The sequence below is a fragment of the Eulemur rufifrons genome, chromosome 24, assembly GCF_041146395.1.
Source record: "Eulemur rufifrons isolate Redbay chromosome 24, OSU_ERuf_1, whole genome shotgun sequence".
NCBI classification, from domain to species: domain Eukaryota; kingdom Metazoa; phylum Chordata; class Mammalia; order Primates; family Lemuridae; genus Eulemur; species Eulemur rufifrons.
This window is the reverse complement of record NC_091006.1, coordinates 36,851,510-36,874,528: the sequence shown is the minus strand read 5'-3', so window position 1 is coordinate 36,874,528 and position 23,019 is coordinate 36,851,510. Positions and strand designations below refer to the sequence as shown.

Here is a 23,019-nt window from a genome sequence, read left to right as displayed (position 1 = left end):
GCAGGAGGTCACTGTGGGGAGGCGGGTGGGGAGAAACCTCTCCTCATGGAAATCAGAAAAGTAAGGAAGAAGTATTCAAGTGTCTTCCACCAGTAGGAAGTATTCCTCTTCCTTGGAACCTCATGTCTTCTAGGAGCTCAAGATGATCTTTCTCCTGGTTTTTTTTTTTTTTTTCTCTTGTACTCTTTTAATTTTTCCTCCTCCTCTGTCTCCTTTGCAAAGGACTCTGCTTCTTTATCCAACCTCCAAATGTTCGAGATTCTTTGTGGGTCTCTTACTACTTTAAATCCATTAGCAAGTCCCACTGGCATTTTCTCTAAAATAGATTCCTAGTGTGACAACTTCTTAACATCTTCCTTATTGAAACTTTAAACCATCATCGTCTCTTACCTGAATCCCTCCTAATTGATTTCGCCACCTTTTGTTTTTTCTCCACATTATAAACTGTATCTTTTAAAAACATAAATCAGACTGTGTCAAGTCTCTGCTTAAAATTGTCACTGGATAATTGTAAGCAGAGACCTGACCTAGAGTACAGTTCAGAATCCTTTCTGTAGTCTACAGAACCCGGTGGGCCGTGGCCCTGCCCGTACGTCTCCGGCCCGGCTCCTGCCATTTCTCTTTTCTCAGTGCTTCTGCTGCACTGCCCTTATTTTTGTCCTTTCTGTACATCAGGCTGTTTCTGTTCCACAGTCTTTGAACTTGCTGCATGTTCTGCTTGAAACATTCTTCTTCCAGATCTTTCAAGATTACCTCGGAATGTATAAAGTGCTGTGATAGAAATGGGAAGTGCAATAGTAGATTTGTAGCAGAGCGAGTCTGTGTGGGTGATCTGGAGGACTCTCTGTGGACAGGAGAAGAGGGTGGTAACACTCAGATTGCAGTGGGAGACAGAGGCCTTCCAGGGAGACGGAAGAACATGAGAAAAGCCAAAGGAAGTGTATATTCAGGGAACAGCAAAAGAAAATTTAGCTCAAGAGAAAATTTCCTGGAATGTATTTCCCTACTGGTTTTTTTCTTTTTTGTTTTGGTCTGTTTGGGAATTAAACATACTATTTTCACTACAGAGCTCTTTTTCTGAGAGAGCAGTCAGGAGTTAAATTAGAGCAGCAAACTTGCTGGCTTTGGCTGTTCCTTTTTTTATAAAAGCTAAGAAGTTGGTTAAGAAATGGAACAATTTTAGAGTGTATGGATTTTAGTTCAATGCATTTTTATCACTTTATTACTAGTTTTTATGTAGCCAACTCAGATCCTTTCTGTAAGTAGGCAGGACGTGAATTACAAGGAAGCAGAATAAGCAAGGTTCTGGAAAAGGACCCAGATAGGCTTTTTAGCACATCGACTGCCATGTGAGTTGTACTCAACTCACTCTAGTTTTGACCCTGGGGCCACGTGAAGCACATATAAAATCTTGATGTTCTTATTATTACAATTAGTATTGACAATTTAATTATAAAAGCGTGGATTAAATGAATAGAAATCAATTTTTTTATTTATCATTTTTTATTTATATTTACTTTTCAATTACACTCGAAGTTTTTATTCTGTTTTCATAATAAAACACTGTGGCCCCAAGGAAAAGTTTCTGTTTTTTTGTGTGTGGCAGTCAGTGTGTTAAAGAAGAGATTCTGGAGAAAAATAATTACGTCAACCTAGTTGTTCAGAAGTTTTGACAGAGGAGAAATTTTTTGGGCCACCAATTATAGTGCTTCTCTGGGAGATTTTGGAGGTTTTCTGTTTTTGTTATTTTACAGCCACGCTCTAGAACAGCATCAGTGTTCTTTAAGGGACCAGGAAAAGTGGTGATGGTTGCCATTTGCATGTAAGTATTGAAAAATAAGCCTTTTAAAATAGAAATGTATTCTTTTTAATGTATATCTCTTTAAATATATGAATTTATTACTTGCTAGCTAGCTACAGAATTCAAGGTTTATGTTGTTTCAGGAAGGAGTTAAATAAGTCTATTTTCAATAAAGTGGAAGAGTATGAGTTCAGGTAGACACTGTCTTGTGCTCTGTGTATTTTTAATGTGATTAAGATCTAAGAATAATTGCTACCTGAAAATCCTCTCTTGTTTTTATGGGAGTTAATAGAAGTCTTTTTTTCAAAAGTCAAATTGGCCAAGGTTGTTTTTAGAGTAACTAAATGAACCTGGTTGTAGTTACTGAAGAATATCTTTTTTTTTTTTTTTTTTTTTTTTTTTTTTTTTTTGAGACAGAGTCTCACTCTGTTGCCCAGGCTAGAGTGAGTGCCGTGGCGTCAGCCTAGCTCACAGCAACCTCAAACTCCTGAGCTCAAGCGATCCTCCTGTCTCAGCCTCCCGAGTAGCTGGGACTACAGGCATGCGCCACCATGCCCGGCTAATTTTTTCTATATATATTTTTAGCTGTCCATATAATTTCTTTCTATTTTTTTTTAGTAGAGGTGGGGTCTCGCTCTTGCTCAGGCTGGTCTCGAACTCCTGAGCTCAAACGATCCGCCCACCTCGGCCTCCCAGAGTGCTAGGATTACAGGCGTGAGCCACCGCGCCCGGCCAAGAATATCTTTATACTTGTTATTTTTCTCCCATTTACCTTGGAAGAACATAATTGATGTTTTTGCCTCTTTTTTCCTTGTCTTCTTGATTCCTATTGTTTTATTTACCTTTTATTCATTTTGATGATTATTTTAGGATATATGAAAGCATTAATTCTATAATTTGTTCTTTTATTTAAAAAAAATTTTAGTTGACAAATAACAATTGTAAATATTCATGGGATACACAGTGATGTTTCAGTACATACAGTGAATCAGATCAGGGTAATTAGCATGTCCATCATCTCCAACATTTATCATTTTTTGTGTTGAGAACATTCAGTATATTTCTAGCTAATTGAAGCTACATGTTATTTTTAAGTGTATATATAAAGCATGTGTCAGATACTGTGATGGGATCTGGAAATATAAAGATGTAATACATAATTCTTTAAGGGTTGGAGGAGCGAGCACTAGACTAGAGGAAGGCATTTAGAATAATGCAGAGAAAGGATGATGATGGAATAACTAGAATAGTGGTACCAACAGAGAGACGTGGAGAGGCCCAAGTTGCTCTTAGAAGGTCTGGTCACGATAGTGCCCAGGCTTCTGCTTGGACAATTGGGTAAATACCGCACCATTCACTGAAAGGAGGTTGGAAGGAGGGACAGGTGGGAACAGAGAAAATGATGAGTTTATTTTTGAGTTTGGGGTGTGTATGTGCACCCAGGTGAGATAGTCAATGATTTAGTTCTTCTCACCAGTAAAACGGGTAGTGATTATAGCTTTCCTTATTAGAAGAATGTATGTAATGTATGTAAATTACTTGTAGTACCTGATACACGATATATACTGAAGTATTATTCTTAATATACATACATTGAAGAAAAAGCCCTCAGGAAAATACCTTGAAGAATGCTAACATTTAAGAAATGGGTGGAGGAAAAAGAGCCACAGATGAGTTTGAGGAAGAGTAGAGAGCAGGTAGGAAGAAAGCCAGGAGTATCATGGAAGCCAAGGAAAGACAATGTTTTAAGAAAAGTGGCATATGCTTCCAAGAAGTTAAATGTTTCCAGTAATTTAGTAGCAAGGAATGGTAGGTGGTATTGATAAGAACAATCTAATGAGATAAGGAAGACAAGAAGCAATTGTTTAGTGGATTGAAGACTTAATAAAAAGTGAAAACTGAGACAGCGAGAATAGATACGATTTTTTCAAGAAATTATCTGAGATGGAGGAGAGGGGATGTACAGTCTCCTCATTTATAAAATGAGGGTGTTTATATTTGTACAATAGGGTTGCAGTTGAACATGCCAGGTCGCCAGTCTGGTGCCTGAGGTGAATCATGTCGGTCATTACTGGTGGAGTCTGTGCGGTTCGCTTCCTCGGAGTTAACCATGTCGGTTTCGGCACCTCTGGCCTGCTGCCGTGACGCTGAGACTGCTGCTTCTGCACGTGTCCTCGCTCTGGCGTCTGCCTGCTCGAGTGAACAGGCCCTCACTGAAACCTGCCTTGACGCCGGCCTGCCGGACACTGTCTAGCGCAGACTCCTGCCTGAAACAGAATTCCCTTTGCATATCGTCTTGTCCGATCATAGAGCTCTCTTTGCTCAGCAGTTTTGAAAATGCACTGAAGTAATGTGCTTACTCATAGCATGCCTCTTCGAGTACTTAGTGGTACTGTAATCTGTATTTTTCAAATTTGTACTCTTGTAACCTAAATAGTATAATATGTTCTTTATGGTTAAGTATTCTTTTATTCTTAACAGAATCTAGTATAGAGGTATATACAGTTGGTTAAATAAGCTTTTGGTAGAAATTTTTGTCCAAACCTACCCTAAATTGTTTTCTCCTTTTCTCCTAGCAATGGGTTAAACTGCTTCTTTAAATTTCTTGCCTGGATTTACACGGGTTCAGCGAGTATGTTCTCAGAAGCTGTTCACTCATTGTCTGATACTTGTAATCAGGTGAGGATAAAAGCTTAGGCTTTAATCTAAAAGTTGATCTGTTTAAAAGCTGAATGATTCGTGTAGTCGGCTTGTGGAAGAAAATGAAAATTGTGTTATCTTTCAGCGATGAAGTGCAAAAAAATACAATGATGGTATTTTAAAGCAGGTTGTTAAGCTTTAAGAACTTCCAACAAAGGAATGTAAAGTGTAAGATTATCAGTCACTAAACGTTTGGGTAGAGGCTTTTGTAGAAGAGATTCTTATATTGAGGAGAAATTTGGTCTCCAAATACGAGTTCTTAATGACCGTAAAAGCCAGTGAATTTACTTTCTTGGAAAAAGATATAAAGTTGTCACATGTAAGTGATTCAAATGCTTTTACATTAGACCAGTAGTTTGAATTACTTTCTTGAATTTGCAAACGGAAAATTTTTATGAAATTAACTTTTAAGCCCCCTTTGGCCTAAATTATGAATACTAGAAACCGAAGCCTTTTTAAATAATACAGTAAAAATGTCTACTTTTGTATCATTTCACATTTTAAAGAGTTTGGCATGTTAAGAGAATACCTTTTCAGTATTTACTTATTTATACTCCTCTTATGTAAGAATAAATTTGGGAGAACTGCAGTGAAAGAGACGTACAATAAGAATATTTAAGACAAAGTTAAAAATAATAATAGAATGATAAGGAGCAAGGAGAGCAATAGTAATTAAAAATTAAACCTGAGAACTCACCTAACTCACTATCAAATGGATTAAAACCCTTTGTAAAGGTAAGGAAAGAAGACAGCTGTTTGCCATTAGTACTGATAACCTTTGCCTTGAATTTAATTTTTATACTCAACACATATTTAATAACTACTATCTGTATAATAATTTACCAGTCAGTCATGGTGTGGGCTAGGGGGAGAGGGGATGGGGATTATATGTAATGTATAATCTCTGTTTTCTTGAAAGCTTATCTGAACATAGGAAAGTCGAAATGCAGAAATGTTTACATATGGCAAGGAGATATGTATGAGGTTGTTAGTTTCAATATTAGTTTTTATTTAAAACACTGAAGACAATTTTTTAAGTGTTCATCCTCTGAAATACTATTCAGGGGTTTAAAAGAATGTGGTAGATAGCTTTGTACTGACCTTACTGACCTGGAATAATAACTATGATAAACTGAGTCAAAAATCAAGTTGCAAAATATTATGTATAGAACTGCTTTTAACCGTGATGGACTGACAGGGGCTGAAATTAGTCTCTTGCTGTAAGCAAGTAAAAGCCTAGACAAAGTATATTGGACAATAAGGCCGTGATCCCTGAGAGATGGGAGACAGATGACTGGACTCTGATCTCTCTGGCTTTTTGCTTGGAGGCACATTTGGGTTAGTGGAGCAGGGTAGGAGGTAACAGTCTCATTGAGCTGAAAAGACAGATCAGAATTGAGGGGGTCTGAATTCAGGTGGCTGGAAATTACAAGGCAGAGTTCCACAGAGGAGGGAGACATAGACAAAAAGCTGGAGAAGTCTACGTAGGAATTTCCTTGAGTTTAGTCTTTGCCGAATATCAGGGCATGAGTCTGGGCAGAGAACCACCAGAGCAGGAAACTGAGCAATAAACTGATTAATTCCTGGAGTCCACACAGGGTGGGATACGTTCCCATTCTGACCAGCTGACCTGAGAGAGTCCTCATTGATTACCTAGGCCAACAGAAAGCTCACCTTGGTGGCAGGGCTAAATTATCCTTAGTGTAATTCTAGAATCTTCCCTAACAAACCTCCCTAAGAGCTCTAAAGGATCAAGCTGATCTGCAGATAATTTAATGACTGGCCAGAGCAAAGCCTCAAAGTCTTTAAGGAAGACTACAAAATCTAAAATCACTCAGTATAACATTCACAGTGTTTAGCTTCCAATGTTAAGACTACTGGACATTCTAAGAGGCAAGAAAATCGGATTCCTAACCAGGAGAAAAGTCAGTCGATAGAATCAGACTCAGTTGACAGATGATGGAGCTAGCAGACAAGGATGTTAAATAGCTGTCACAACTCTGTTTATGTGTTGAAAAGGAAGACGTGAACACAATGAAGAAAGAAATTGAAAGTACGAGAAAAGAACCAAATGAAGCTGAAAAATGTATCTGAAATGAACAATTCACTGTATAGCAGTAACAGCAGATCAGACACTGCAAAAAAAAAAAATTTGTGAGTCTGCATATGTAACAACAGAACACAGCCATACTAAATACAGAGAGAGAAAAACTGAAAAACAGTGAAGGGAGCCTCTGTAACCTCTGGGACAGTATCAGGAGGATTCTGTCAAACATTTAGGGAAGAAGTAACCCCAGTAGTACACAGACTTTCAGAAACAGAGAAGGGAATGCTCTGCAGTTGCTCTGATGAGCCCAGCATAACCCTGACACCAAAACTTACAGTGTCACTACAAGAGAAAAAAAATACAGACTAGAATCCCTCATGAACATAGATGTAAAAATCCTTAAAATATAATTAGATTGAGTCTAGCTGTATATAAAAATGATAATGTATCATAATCGAGTATTATTCCAGGAATGTAAGGTTGGTTTAACATTCAAAATCAATAAGTGTAGAAGGTTAATATGCAGAAATCAGTTATGTTTCTACTATCCGCAAATAAATGGAGAATGAAATTTTAATAAACTCCACTTACATTAGGTTGGTGCAAAAGTAATTGCGGTTTTGGATCGTGAATTTTAAATCATTATAACAAGGCTCAGATACATCTGTATTAATCAAAATAGCAACCATTACAATCAGCACATTTTTGCCAGTGAGGAATAAGTTTGTTTATTCCTATAAAAAATCAGCTATTATAGACCACCTTAATGTTCCTTCTGTCTTCAGAGATATAAACATAGTTAAATGTGTGTTCTTCCGGACATTTTCCTGTGCTTTACATTATATGTAGTTTATAAAAACTATGAAACATAAACTGTTCCTAACTTGCTTTTTTTCGCCCTTCCACTTAATGGCATATCTGGGAGCTTTATTCACATCAGTACAGAAACATCTCCCCTCACCCTGTTTTTTTACATTGCTGTAGAAATAATTCATGGTTTATCACTTACTTTACCATTCCCAATTAATGGATATTTATGTTCCCTTCCTGTTTTTCATCATTATAAACAATGGTGTTTTGAGCCCTTTGGGTTCGTCTTTATTTTTCTCAGGTAAAACTAGAATCCAGAGTTGCTGGGCCATCGGACATGCACATATGTTAAGTGTTTCTTTGTCACTGTCAGCTCACACCCTCCAGGTTGGCCATACCATTTGATACCTGCCATCTTGCTAATGCTTATTTACCTTTTTTTCCCTCTTCTCCACAGGGGTTACTAGCATTGGGCATCAGTAAGTCTGTTCAAACACCAGATCCTTCTCATCCGTAAGGACATTGCCTTTATTTTGTTTTTGTTTGTTTTGGCGACAAGTCATTGAAATAAAAGCAACTGAATTTCAGAAATCTCCTGCAATTTATATATCTGCAGTTTGTTAAAGATTGATCATTTCTTCTACTGTGGTATCTAAAATGCAGGACTCACCGCTGTGTCAAAGTAAATTCAAGGTATAATTTGAAAATGGAGTTTAAATTATTTGTATTCTTTGTAACACAGCATGGAGATCTTGTCCTCTCCATATTTGATAACATAAAGCACATATTTTGATCTTAGAAGTCTGTTTTATTTTGGTCCAGGGAAACTTATATTCCAGATTTAGACCCATAGGCTGCCTAGTCTAAAATTTTGGTGAAAACGTCTGTAAAATACATACTTATTTTAATCTTACTATTGTGATTGGGAAATAGTATTTTGTTAATATTTCTAATTTATTTGTAAAATGAGTATACTTTTAAAAATACATTATTTTGAATCATGCCCATTATTTTAAATGTGGAACGCTTCACGAACTTGTGTCATCCATGCGCTGAGGCTGGGCTGATCTTCTCTGTATCTTCCCAGTTTTAGTCCGTGTGCTGCAGAAACAAGCACCGTACTTACTGTTTGACACAGAGATGTTTTTCTGTTGCTTCTACTGACAGAATCATCTAAAACTTTGAATGCCACATGCGTCGTTTTTTAACTCTGTTCAGTAATAGAATTTGATCAATTTAAGACAAAAAAATGCACTGTTATTTCTGTAAAGGAGTCTATTGTTTACAAATGCCTTTCTTTACTTGAAAGCAAGGAACTACTGTTAACTTATAAATAATAATGTTTTGAATATCCTATCACTATCAGCCAGCTAGTATAGACAATAGCTGGTTCTCTAGTCTGCTAATTACCATTTCTAGAATTTTTCTTTTTTTTCTTAGCCAGTTTTCTATACCAAAGGTTTAAAAACAGAGGGTCAAAGTTTTAAATTTTAGGTTGTAAAGATTTCTTCTCAAGATATTTTTAATTATAACATTAGTGCTGCCCAACAGAATTTTCTTCAACGATGGAAATAGTTTGTGTCTGTCCAATACGGTAGTCACTGTACGGGGCTGTTGAGCCCTGGAAGTACGGCTGGTGCAACTGAAGAACTAAATTATAAACTATATTCAGTTTTAATTAATTTTAATTTAAATTGCCACATGTGGCTAGTAGCTTATCATATCGCTCAGTGTGGATCTACACAATTAAAATTTTCAATAAGAACCTACAAATTCTTTGAAAACACCTGAGATGAAATTAATGCCATTTAATTTAGATTTTAATTTACTTTAACTTAAATTAATATATATCCTATATTACTTTGGGGGGGAACTTTAGAAGAAAGTAAATTTTTCTAAATGAGCTGGCTGTCACATTATCACATGTATGAACTGGGAATTCCCCAGGATTCAAACAGCAGTTTGATTAAGAATTCTTGCTTAAATTTCTGTCTCCCAGAAGGGTGCCACAGAGTTTGAGTTTGGGAGTAAATTTCTCAGGAAATGTTTTTATGAATGAGTGATTCTTTTCCTCCTATAGTTGTCGTATTTTTTAGTTCTTTTAATGCTGAGCATTGTATTGGTACTTACAATAATATGAAACAATGTACATATTTACCAGAGATACTTGAAAATAATTGAGATTTTAAAATCAAACACCCTTTTGGGCGAAGCTCTCAGTTCTAGTAATAGTTGATAGTTGCTATGTGCTATTCAGAACTATTCAGAACCAGCAATAAACTATATGTAGTAAACTGTTCATTGTCAAGCATCACATTATAGGTAATATAAATCACATATTGGCTGCAAAAAAGGACTAAAATACTCAATTAGAAGCTGCCTTACAAGGAAATTGAAATGTTACCCCATTCAGCATCTGAATGCGTTTTTTAAAAAGATTAATTTTACCAGCGTCTGTAGTACTTGATAGTAAAGTAGCTCTACTAAACCAAAATAGACTATATGGAAAAGGGATTAGAAAATACCTCAAATGATACTCACTTTATTTTTATATGTTTTCAAAGAACTTGCAGTCTTTTTCCATTTTATAGATTGCTCTTCTGATTAGATTTGAGTTTGGTGATTATTCTAAGATTTTTTTTGTTGTCTTTTTCATTGACCTATTAAGCATATATTTTGTAAAGGAAACCCTTTGTACTCCTTAAAAACTGTATTACCTTCTTTTTTATTTTTCAGGTATGGATTTTCAAACATGCGCTATATTTCTTCGCTCATTAGTGGTGTTGGTATTTTCATGATGGGTGCAGGACTGTCGTGGTACCATGGGGTCATGGGGCTGCTTCACCCTCAGCCAATGGAATCCCTTCTATGGGTAATCCTCTCCTCTCCTCTTCTCCTCAGTTTCGAAGTAATGTGACACAGTGCTTGAGTAGAGTAGAATGCCTTTGTCATAGTGACGTCAAAGAACGAGGATAACATACAGCCTCATTGTGGGATGTGGGGGCGTCTCTGTTGTGGGTCCTGGCCAGAACCGGAGAGAGTCCATCTCCTTTTAACCTCCCCTCACGCCATACACATCTGCATGATGGCACGTCTGTTAAACTGGGCTTGTTTACATTTGTTATTCACTAGTTTCCTGCAGTTTTTATTGGCTAAGTTTCTTCCCACAATGCATATCATTAAACAGACAAATGTATTGCCTCCATTCCGGAAAGGCTTGGCCAGTTCATAGTTACTCATTGTCTTAGCATTCGTCCAGTTTGTACGTCATCACTCTACAAAGGCAAAGCAGTCTCTGGAGCTACAGATTAAGTAATTATTAATAGTTAAATTTTCAATTGTGTCTAAGTTTTCAAGCTTCTAGAAGCTCTTGTGTCTTTTAGTAACTAAATGGGGTTCTATTAATCGATGGCACTTTGTTAAATAAATAATAGATTCAACACACCGTAAACCAGTTTATGTTTATTAGATATTATTTTGCAGTCTTTGGCCGATACATGCTATTGCCTTTTATTGGGTGATGAGTGTGTCTTAAATACTTTCAGGATGGAAGGATTAAAAATAGTTACTGGGAAGTATAGCTACTCTTTTAGTTCGGTTTCATTTTGAGAGATTCAGTGGAAAGAGCCTAGAATTGAACCTAGAAAGCTTGCATTTCTAGTTCTTACTCTGCTATCACTTCTGTGTACTCAGGCAAATCACTTAACCTTGGAAGATCTCAGTTTCCTTAAAAGAATTTTAAGAGTGTTGGACTAGGTAGAAAATTTTCAAACCTCTATTTTAGGAAAGCCTAGGATTCCAAAAAGGTATGTTGAAAATTCTCTAGATGTTTGGCTTGAATTTCATTAAAATTTTTTAAAAATTTATGTTGCTAAGTTAACTATTTGTATAACCTTGGAATAAAGCTTCCCTTGCCATCTTTATTTAATTGAAGAATGTCCTAGAATTGCAAGGAAAGTAGTGTTACCAGAAAAAGTAATTGATTACTATTTATAACCACTTATCTTTCTGAATCAGGATTCTCTTAGTACTAGGCATCCAAGCAAAACCCAGAAGTTAACTTGAGCATGGGTGTGGGTCCTACTGCATCTGGTGTCCCCAGCCCAGATGTCAAATGTTCACTCATGTCATTGTCCTCTTTGGCGTTGTTTCCCGTTAATATCCTTCTTGTCTGGCTTAGATTTGAATTTGTGTTGTTTAGACATTATAGACTTTATGCATGAACAATTGTACTTGTTTAGTGAAATACTGAATTTATGATTCATTTTAATATTTATTTTCTAGGCATATTGTATTTTAGCAGGATCATTGGTATCTGAAGGAGGTATGTACTGTCACAAAGTATCTCTTTATTCTTAATTTAGTAACATATTCAGCAGTCCATTGATTAAAGAAAACTGGGGGAATAGGAATCTAAGCTTTGTCTACTTTTAGGGAATAAAGTCTTCATATAGTATGTTATGATTGTTTGTATAATGGATGAGTCTGGGTGGGAAACGGCCCTCTAGATCCTTAAGTGTGGCCTTTTGGCGGAATCCAGAGGATTTGTTCTGTAGAATTTGGATTCAGTCAAAAGGCCACCCTTAAGGATCTAGAAGGCTGTAGATTCTCCACCCCTGTTTGAGGACAGGGGAAAGTTTGTTCTCGAGTATTATATGTCAGAATGCTCAGAACATTTGAAATGGAGTATATAAACATAACTATGTAGAATTTTTATTTTATATATATTAATATTTTTTTTAGAGGTGGGGTCTTGCTGTATTGCCCAGGCTGGCCTTGAGCTCCTGGGCTCAATTGGTCCTCTTGGCTCTGCCTCCTGAGTAGCTGGGATTAAAGGCATGTGCCACTGTAGCCAGTTTATACTGAATTTTTTTTTTTTTTTGAGACAGAATCTCACTCTGTTGCCCGGGCTAGAGTGAGTGCCGTGGCGTCAGCCTAGCTCACAGCAACCTCAAACTCCTGAGCTCAAGCGATCCTCCTGTCTCAGCCTCCCGAGTAGCTGGGACTACAGGCATGCGCCACCATGCCCAGCTAATTTTTTGTATATATATATTTTAGTTGTCCATATAATTTCTTTCTATTTTTAGTAGAGACGGGGTCTCACTCTTGCTCAGGCTGGTCTCGAACTCCTGACCTCGAGCGATCCACCCGCCTCGGCCTCCCAGAGTGCTAGGATTACAGGCGTGAGCCACCGCGCCCGGCCTATACTGAATTTTTAAAAAGCAGGTTTTGGTAGTGTTAATCAGAAGGCTCTCTTTGCAATATGAATATTTCAGAGTTTCTGAAATACACAGCTAGAGCAGTATTGTGACGGGGAACTGCTAATATCAGTATGCAACTGCGTTTATTTATTTAGTTATTTATTTTTTGGTCAAGTGAAGCAGTGGGAGTGGAGAAGTACTTTTTAATATTATTTTGACTTGGCAGGTCAGTCATAATCGTATGTATTTACGGGGCCCCTCATCTTGGATGGTTTGTACGATGTTGATAGCACCACCTGCCTCCAAAGAGTGGAAGGATCAAACGTGGTCATGCTTAGTGTGGTTCCTGCCCAATGGAAGCTGTTCAATACATTAAGGATGTTGTTATAGTAATTATATTTAGTTATGGTTTAGAAATAGGGGATTCATTTTATTGTCATGATTAATTGGGCTCTTGATGACTGGTCAATGTGGGACTTTTCCTGATTGCCAGCCCTGGCGTTAAAATGTTGTGCTGGTTTACTTTCCTTTTGAGATGCTGTCTTTATTGACATTCAGAGGCACGAAGTTTCTGCCTTGCTAATATAAATGCTTTTCTTCCAGCAACACTTCTTGTTGCCGTAAATGAGCTTCGTAGGAGCGCTCAGGCCAAAGGAATGACATTTTACAAGTATGGTACGTATTCTAGAAGCCAAGTGTTTGTTTCGTCTCCTTTATTTGCTTAAAATTACCTAGTGCTATTGCTTTGTTCCTACTAGATGTGTACAAAATATATCTCACTGTTAGGTCCCTGTGTGGCTCGTACGTATGTATATACTTCAGCTCTTTTAAAAGGAGAAATGTAAATGTAATGCAGTTTGAACATGGATATATTTGGATTTGACTTAAGTGAACCACTGTATTTCTATAGATGCGTCTATAACTTGAGAAAGCAATTTGACTTTATATATAAATTATTGTTGACATTTAAGCCAAGCAATTGTGTTTACATTGAACAGGGATTTTAAAATCATGATCTCTCATACATTTTTATCTTAATTTGTATCCTGATTTTACGTGGATACTTATTAAAATGTTACCTGATAGTGCCAAGTTAAGATTTCAGAAATTTTCTTTTCTTGTCTGTCCCCCCATGATTAAGTAATGGAAAGCCGTGATCCTAGTACCAATGTTGTGTTATTGGAAGACACTGCAGCCGTTTTGGGAGTGATAATAGCAGCCACTTGCATGGGTCTTACTTCTATAACAGGTGAGTATTTCTTAAATTACAGGTGATTTATTTGTACTACTTAAATAATTCTTTAATATGTGGGAATTTTCTCTTACCTCATTGAATAATATTAAACCAATAGATTGTTCAGTGTTAATTCCATACTAATCATTGGTTGTATAAGACATTTAGTGAAAGTATTCATTCAAGTTTCTTTGAATTAGAAATTTCTGTAAATTAGAAATAAGAAAGGCTGTTAGTAGAAGATTCCTCTAAACCTTTCTAGCTGTGAATTAATAAATTATGCAGTCACTCTGAACTTTAAATTCTTTCTTTCCCTGTAATAGTGTGGATAATATTTGCCTTGGTAACTTCACAGGTTAATTAAGATAGTATGAGAGAGAACTTTAATAAACTCTAAAGTTCTAAATAAATATACAGCAGGTCCTTAGATAACACTGTTTCATTCAACGTTTCATTATAAGGTTGATGGAAAAAAACAGTCAATTCCTGGCTGGGGTCACTGTCTGTGTGGAGTTGGCATGATCTCCCCGTGTCTGTGAGGGGTTGGCATGTTCTCCCCATGTCTGTGAGGGGTTGGCATGTTCTCCCCATGTCCGTGTGGGGTTTTTCCAGGCACCCCAGCTCCCTCCCCCATCCCAGAGCTGTGCATGTTAGTGTTAGCTTCATTGGCCTGTCTCAGTGTGAGCCACTGGGTGTGAGTGTGCCCTGAGGGAATGGCGTCCTGCTGGGGGTGGTTTCTTGTGCCCTGAGCTGCTGGGAGAGGGTCTGGCCACCTGTGACCCTGAACTGCAATAAGCTGGTTGGAAAATAGTTGCATAAATAAAAATCATTGTCAAATAAAAATTCACAAAGTAGACCACAGTCATACAGATGCATGACAGCAAACTCAGGGAGCCCCTGCGTTTGTGTTGTGTCTGAACGTGGATGGCGGTGGGTGCTCCTTGCGGTTTTTGCTGCGCAAGCATTTGTTGCTTGGTTTAACCCACCACCACTGTGATCACCTCACTCACTGAGGCACCAAAAATTGGGCAGATAATTATCTTGCTTAGTTTTTATCAGTTTTTATTAAATGTATGTATATCTCACATATATTTCAATGTTTAATACTAGAAGTGTTTTGGTTCTTTAAGAATTTGATGATGTTTTTGTGACCAGAAATATGCTGTAGTAACAACTCTTGTTTATGGTGGTTTCATTACATATAGTTGTTTCTCTTAAAGTCTCAGTTTCCGAGAACATGTATTGACGGTGTTCAGTGAGGACTTACTGAGTGTTGTGGCTCTTGTTCATTTGTGTTTTCCACTCTTGCTGCCAGTAGTAACATTGCCTTCCTGTTTCCTTAACTCCCTGTGCGTTGGTTCCATCCTCATTTTGGTAGCTGGTTAAGTGTTTGGGGCCAGTGCAATGCAAGTAAACGAGAAGACAGAAACTCCATTTCATTTTTATGTTCTAAAGCAAAAGAACCGTTTGGTATGAAAAGACTCAATTTATGAAGTTGGAATTCTCTTGGAACTGTTTTCATCCTTCCCCATTTGTTCTTATATATTCAAAATAATTTTAGGTGACGAGCTCCCACAGTTCTTCACTGTTTCTTCAAATAGTGTGAAGTACGAATAGTCTTTCTCATTTTGAACACAAATTTTAAAACTGTTGAATCAGCATTCTCCAATATTCGTTATGATCCTAAATATTTGTAAAAAGTATTGTTTTTCTGGTTGACCTTATAGTTTTAGATGCTTTTCATATATGAATTATTAGCAAAATTTTAGGCTTATGAAAAGTATGACTTACGTCAGCTTTTTAAAAAAATACAGAACAATTTATGAATTTGTGTGTCATTTGCTCAGAGGTCATGCTGAATTTCTCCTTATCCTTCCAATTATACTGTATGTCCTGATGAAGTGAGCATAAGTCAACCTTTAGTAGATTTATTTTATTTTACATAATATTAGAAACCAAATTGAACTTATAAAAATATGTTTATGTTTCACATGAATTAAATTTTGTTCAGTTAACTAATTTATTTAAATTACATTGAGTAACACACCAAGAAATGTTTTCTTTAAAAAGTGTTTTCTTCCAGCTAATATTCCTGTGATTTCTGTAGTATTATTTACATGCAAGTATATTTTAAAATAAAAATAATTCTGGATTTCTAAAGAACTATATTTGGTTTTGAGCCCAATAATTACAAACCTTTTAGTGGATTATGTTTTACAAAGGGTTATTTTTAACACTTACTGTGGATAAATGAGTTTACTTTTTAGTGTTAAATTTTGACTAAATGTTAATAAAACTAGTATATAAATTAAGATTTTTTTAGCAAAATGTATGTTTTATCAAGCATTAAAATAGTTAAATATAACATGGTATTTCATCTTTGGAATAAAAAGATACTGTGTAAAATTTACTATGAAGATTTAAAATATATTAATAATATTTATTGGTGTTTGCTGTATAAATATTGCCCGTACATTCATAGATAGTAAACCGTCCTTTCTCACTGGTTCTGGGAGAGAACTAAGCCCCAACAGTCTAAGGCAAATGTTCCAGTCACCTGGAGGCCTTGGGAATACGCAGAGTACTAACCCTCAGCTCCAGAGTTTCTGAGGCACAAGGTCTGGGATGAGCCCTAAGAATCTGCATTTCTGTCCAGTGATACTGACGCTGCCAGTCCAGGAAACACGCTTGAGAACTCCTACCTTGAGGCGCTCATAGCATGTAACGAATTAATTTCTCTCCTTTGTATCTAGAGTGGTACTAACTGTATATAGTCTTTGGTTGAATGAGAAGAGAGTCACTCGTATTATTTTTGGTAGAATTTAATTCTCTCACAGAGCATTGGTCAAAATAAGAAAAAAATGGTGGTTTCTTTGACCTTTTGATTTCAGTTATTTTGTCTGTCTGGTGTAGGAAAAGTACTATTGATAAATCTAAAGGAAATGTACCCTTCATTATGTCATCGTGGTGTCTCGAACCTGTGTACTGAGCGGATGCAAAAAGCATCTGAAACAGTTAAATTGAATAATACTCTTAAGTAATAGGAAGCAAGCTGTATCATCCCCATTTTGTAGTATAGTAAAACTATCAGGAGTCATTAAAGGGAGTAATTAAAAGAATTAGGAATAAATTTTGAGCGCCTTGATTTACTAGTTTTGGTTCTTTGCTCTAACGCTCCTTGGGATAACAGCGATGCGTGTTTCCTGGTGTCCCGTGTGCTTTGTTCAGGCAATCCACTGTACGACAGCCTGGGTTCTCTGGGCGTGGGCACCCTGCTGGGCGTGGTCTCGGCCTTCCTCATCTACACGAACACGGAGGCGCTGCTGGGGCGGTCCATCCAGCCCGAGCAGGTGCAGCGGCTGACCGAGCTCCTGGAGAACGACCCGTCCGTCAGGTCAGCCTTGCCCGGAGCTGCTGCCCAGGCTCCCCGCAGACGGGCCGGAAACGGGAGAGGCTCGGTTTGTGAATACTGCCAGAGGGAGTTCGGGGTTCCTGGCCTTCAGAACTTTTTAAAATCCGTTTCTTTCTAGAATTATAATCTTAGAGGGAAGCAAGAATAGGAATTTAGGAAACTCCTTAAAAGTTTCCTTTTAAGTTCTGTATATTTGAACTTTTTAGAATAAGGAACAGTCAGATGTAATAGGAGTAGTTGGCTCCTTAATGTGAAAACACTTCATGTGGAACCTTTATATTAATGTTTATATTTACCTTATATTCGTAGTGCAATTACTAATTGAACATATTTTGAAAGATTTTTTTTCATGGAAAAATTACCAAATTAAATATCACGTATATTTCTTTTGAAAACAGACTCCATTTTAGCTTATTAAAAATTTTTTTCCTGGCCGGGCGTGGTGGCTCACACCTGTAATCCTAGCACTCTGGGAGGCCGAGGCGGGTGGATCGCTCAAGGTCAGGAGTTCGAGACCAGCCTGAGCAAGAGCGAGACCCCGTCTCTACTAAAAATAGAAAGAAATTATCTGGCCAACTAAAATACATATAGAAGAAAAAATTAGCTGGGCGTTGTGGCACATGGCTATAGTCCCAGCTACCTGGGAGGCTGAGGCAGGAGGATCGCTTAAGCCCAGGAGTTTGAGATTGCTGTGAGCTAGGCTGACACCACGGCACTCATTCTAGCCCGGGCAACAAAGGGAGACTCTGTCTCAAAAAAAAAAAAAAAAAAAAAAAAAAAAAAAATTTTTTTTTTCCTTATCTTTTAAATTGTGTAAGACTAAAGAACTGAAGACTTAGGAAATAATCAGCAGAAGAGATAGAGAGTTCTAACAGTACTTTTCAGTGAAATTCAGCAGTTCAGCAGCCTTATAGTTTTGTAACAAAGTAAAAGAACAAACTTCTGAAATCCTAATTTTCCACTAGCTATATATATTTTTTCAAACTTTAAGAAGGCATTTTTCTTCTGGGTTATACTTGAAATCTTTAAATCTTTTAAAAACGACCTATATATCTGAATTAATGCAACATATTAGTGATTACTAGATTTATATTCTATGCCCTGTATGTTTAATCTTGAGAAGTAGTTACCTCATTAGATCAAGATTATACATTCAGAGCTGGGTATAGTGGCACGTGCCTGTAGGCCCAGCTACTTGGGAGGCTGAGGCAGGAGGATTGTTTGAGGTCAGGAGTTCGAGGCTGTAGCGCACCATGATCGTGCCTGTGAAGAGCCGCTGCACTCCAGCCTGGGTCACATGGTGAGTCCCAGTCTCTTAAAAAAGATCAGAAGTTGAATGTTCTCCCTCCACCCCACCTGCCGTCCCTGTCTCCACCCAACTCAGAAGTTGGGCATTCTTAAAATCAGTACCAGACTTAGTAACTTTTAATGGTTTAGTTTTCTCTTTTGAAGACATCTAGTGTCTTAAGATGGTAGGTTAAGTTCTGATATATTTCTTTTAATATACATTAGTAGCTATATATATATATTTTCTATATTTATTTTATATATAAATATATATTTTATATGTAATAGACATTTGTAGCTATATATATATATATTTTTTTAAAGTACCATTTTCTCTGCATCCCATAAATATTGGTATGTTATATATATATATTTTTTGAGACAGAGTCTCACTCTGTTGCCCTGGCTAGAGCGCAGTGGCATCAGCCTAGCTCACAGCAACCTCAAACTCCTGGGCTCAAGTGATTCTCCTGCCTCAGCCTCCCGAGTAGCTGGGACTACAGGCATGCGCCACCATGCCTGGCTAATTTTTTCTACTTTTTGTAGAGATGGGGTCTCACTCTTGCTCAGGCTGATCTCTAACTCCTCCTGCCTCAGCCTCCCGGAGAGCTAGGATTACAGGCTTGAGCCACTGTGCCTGGCCTGTTTTATCATTTTTAGTCGTCTTACCATATTTTCTTATTTCCTTTTTGATTTCTTTTTGTATATTGTTTAGTTTCTACGTATTTGCGAGTTTCCCGAATTTATTTCTGTTACTGCTTTGTTTTATTTCACTGTGGTCAGAGAATATACTTTGTATTACTTCTGTCCTTTCAAGTTTACTGAGGTTACCTTGAGCAGGTCGCGGGCGCCCCTCTGGGCCCGTCTTACCACCTGTAAAGTAAGGGTGCTACCCTACGGCGTGATGGAAGCCGCCCTGAGACGCCTGCCTTGTGGCTGGTGCTGTGTACTGAGCGTTTGGTGCACGTGTGTTGGCTCCGTATCCCCACTAGCAGGTCCCCCGCGGTAGCTGTTAATATCGTTAACCTCATTCTACCAGAGAACTTCATGGCACTGTGTGAAGACTTTTAAAGAAGCCAGTGAACATAAAAGTGATTAGTATACTCTAAATCACTATTATCAAAAAAATTTTTCTTTTGTGAATGGTATTTAGGAAATTGTTAAGTAGATACAGGGGAAAAAAAGGTTTATGAGATAACACAACATTTTAGAAAAGCGATTTTGAGTTAATGATTTTTTAATACCCAAGCTTTATAACTCATATGTATACAAATTACCATAAAATAACATTTGTTAAGCTTGTGCCTTTATATGGCATTATGCAAAGAAATCTAAATGGACAGCAAACCTTGGAAAGTGTTAGGTGGCACTTAATGGTGAATGCTCTGAAGCCATCTTAGTCCATTTTTCATCACTAGCAGGAAAAAAAACAAGAATTCTAGACTTTGTGCTATTAAAGTATATACGTGTGTACGTATGTGATGCATGTGTATAAATTTGTGTGTATTGTTGTTGATTGCAGGGCAATTCATGATGTCAAAGCCACAGATCTGGGATTGGGTAAAGTAAGATTTAAGGCAGAAGTAGATTTCGATGGACGAGTTGTTACAAGATCGTATTTGGAAAAACAAGATTTTGATCAAATGCTACAAGTAAGTTTATGTATTTATCATTTTCCTATATAGCTGAGGGGCTGAGGGTTAGAAAATTTACTTTTAAAGCAAACAAAAAATCTTTTTTTTTTTTTTTTTTAACAGATCTTAAAGTCACTTCAGCTCTCAGCTTCTTAGGTTCCGAAATTTGACAGACGTTTTTATTTACTATAGCGTGGTTCAGAGGAGATAGCAGAAGAACAAACTTATTATTAAGTGCTTGTTAAGTGCCAGGCATTTTGTCTGTTTTATTTAATTTGCCGTCAGCAACCCTGTGGGGTAAAGAAATGACATTTTCATTTTAGCATATGGGCAGATGGGGACACAGAGAGATGAGGTAACTTGCCCAGAGTTGCAGAGCCGTATGTATGGCGTCAGGTGGGAATCTAGATCTGACTCCAGAATCCGTGCTTTTTTGTTAAGAATAAAAGAGAATTTACAGAAGATAATACAATGAATAGCACAGAGGCTACTGCTTGGCCTTTGTCAAATCTTAGCATTTTGCCATGTTATGTTTTGACCTTGTTTAAGGTCTAGAGAAGTAAATCATGACAAAAACAGTTCAGGCCCCTGTTGCCTCTTTCTAGATCCTATTCTTCTTTCTCTAGCCTTAGAATTAGACATTATGTTAAATTTGGTACCTATCATTTCCATTCAGATTTTTATACTTTTCAGCACTTTTTAGCGTAATATGTAGCATTTGGAATGTTTATAAATTGGTATAAATGGTATTGTACTGTATGTATCTCTCTACAATTTGCTTAACAGCATGTTTTTGGGATTGTTCCATGTTAATTTATGTGCCTCTAGTTAATTTACTTTCATTGTTATATAATATTTCATCCTGTGCATATACTGCGATTTATTTATCCTGTCTCTATCTGATGGACACTTACGAAACAGTGCCATGGTGGCATTCTCCGTGTTCACATACGTGTTTCCTTGTGCACTGTGCAAAAGTTTCTGTAAGGTAGTGTATAGATAGCTAGATTTAAAATAGGTCAGCCATTGAGTGTACTTATCTTCAGCTTCCCTGGAGAATTGCCAGATTGTTCTCTCAAGTGTGTCAGGTTAACTGCCACCATTGTGTATCAGAGTTTCTGTTGCTTCATATTTTTACCTGGTTGTGTTGGTAAAGTTTTGAAATTTTTAAAAAATGATAGGTGTGAAATAGTATCTTGTTTTAATTTTATTTCTCAGAGTAGTGAGGTTAATAAACATTGAAGTCCATTGACCACTGGAATTTCGTCTACATTGCTTCTTGCTTTTTAATTTGTTTTTAGTTAATTTTTATTATTCTGACAGATTTTAAGCATTTTATTTTTAATATGCTCAATACTAATTCTTCCACAGTTATACATATGCAAATACCTTTTTCTAGTTTGACTTTTCACTCTGTGGTTGTACAGAAGATTTAATGTGGTTTTTAATTTTAATGTCAAATTTATAATCTTTTCCTCTGTGTTTCTTATTATCTTGCTTGAAAAATCCTTCCATATCCCATTATCATAAAAATATTCTCTTCTAAGTTTTGTGGTTTGCTTTTTACCCTTAGGTCTTTAATCCACTTAGAATTATTTGTTTAATAGTCTGAGGTAGGGATTTAATACTTTTTCCTCACAAGAAAATGATTGTTCTGACACCATTTCTTGAATAGTCTATTCTCTTCCTACTAATTTTGTAGTGCAAAATTAGTGTAGCGTTTGGAAATAGCTAATCCATTGCCTATGGCTTAAAGTTGGTTTTTTTTTTTTCCCATTAAATTTAATGGTGTTTGTTATAAATTTTTTTTAAAGGAATTGTCAAGAATTTTTTAGAAATTAATTTGTTCTTGCTTTCATTTTCTTTATAGGAAATTCAAGAAGTGAAAACTCCTGAAGAGCTAGAGACTTTTATGCTTAAACATGGAGAAAATATTATTGATACTTTAGGAGCTGAAGTAGATAGACTTGAGAAGGAACTGAAAGTAAGATGTATTCATAAAAATAACATGATAATGATAACCAACTTTGGGGCACTTACTCTACATCGGACACCGAGTGCATCACATGCCTTCCACACTCTCAGGAACCCCAGGTGTAGGGATTTATAAGCAAGAAAATGATTGGGTTAGAGAAGTTGGATAATTTACCCAAGGACATAGGATAATTGTGATTTGAACTGTTATTCAGTTCCAAATTCTACACTTATAACCACTATTCCGTATTGCCTGTTTAGTCTTTAAAATAAAAGGTTTTTTGTTTGTTTGTTTTTAAATTAGAAGTATTTTGAAAGTTTTCTAGGAACCTTGCTCTTTCTTAGCAAAGGACAAGAGCTGAGGCCAGAAGTTTGAGACCAGTCTGGGCAACATAGTAGCGAGACCCCAGCTCTACAAACAAAAATTTAAAAATTTAAAAAAAAATTAGCCAGGCATGGTGGTATGTACCGGTAGTCCCAGCTACTCGAGAGGCTGAGGCAGGAGGATCCCTTGAGCCCAGGAATGCGAGGTTGTAGTGAGTTATGATCCTACCACTGCTAACAGAGTGAGACCCTGTCTCTAAAAAAAAAATATTACCAAATTGGTGATTCTCAACTATATTTATTCTTATCACAATCGGATAAGCTTATTGTTTTTGTTTAGCTACCTTTATATTTAAACTAAATGCTATTAAATCATTAATAGTGTTTTTGAATTATATAAGTCTGTCAAACCAGTAAGCTAAGTTTAATCCATACATTGAGGTGGAAACATCTCTGGTTAAAGTGATAAAGTATTATTAATCTTAAGTCAAAGGAAAGTTCTTCATAGTTGAGGTACCAAACCAAAAGGAATTGCATGAATGCAATTGTGGTTCATATTCATGAAAATAAGCTGATTCTCTTTTGGACACAAAAC

General features: G+C 36.8%; 1 protein-coding gene and 2 non-coding genes across 4 annotated transcripts in view; 1 reads left to right on the top strand and 2 right to left on the bottom strand.

Moving 5' to 3' along the window:
• Nucleotides 1-23,019, top strand: part of SLC30A9 (solute carrier family 30 member 9) — a 198,718-nt gene that overhangs the window by 30,008 nt on the left and 145,691 nt on the right. For both annotated transcript variants that reach the window (XM_069458581.1, XM_069458580.1), the window contains exons 8-17: nt 1,755-1,822; nt 4,378-4,480; nt 7,816-7,871; nt 10,095-10,230; nt 11,643-11,682; nt 13,163-13,234; nt 13,701-13,808; nt 17,022-17,187; nt 20,015-20,144; nt 21,997-22,110. In XM_069458581.1, coding sequence (XP_069314682.1) covers nt 1,755-1,822; nt 4,378-4,480; nt 7,816-7,871; nt 10,095-10,230; nt 11,643-11,682; nt 13,163-13,234; nt 13,701-13,808; nt 17,022-17,187; nt 20,015-20,144; nt 21,997-22,110 — 993 coding nt within the window. The remainder of the gene's footprint in view (nt 1-1,754; nt 1,823-4,377; nt 4,481-7,815; nt 7,872-10,094; nt 10,231-11,642; nt 11,683-13,162; nt 13,235-13,700; nt 13,809-17,021; nt 17,188-20,014; nt 20,145-21,996; nt 22,111-23,019) is intronic.
• LOC138375166 (U6 spliceosomal RNA) lies at nt 8,371-8,475 on the bottom strand. The gene has a single exon (XR_011231427.1). It is a non-coding gene; the product is annotated as a U6 spliceosomal RNA (small nuclear RNA).
• On the bottom strand, nt 15,598-15,700 carry LOC138375169 (U6 spliceosomal RNA). Its single transcript, XR_011231430.1, has one exon. It is a non-coding gene; the product is annotated as a U6 spliceosomal RNA (small nuclear RNA).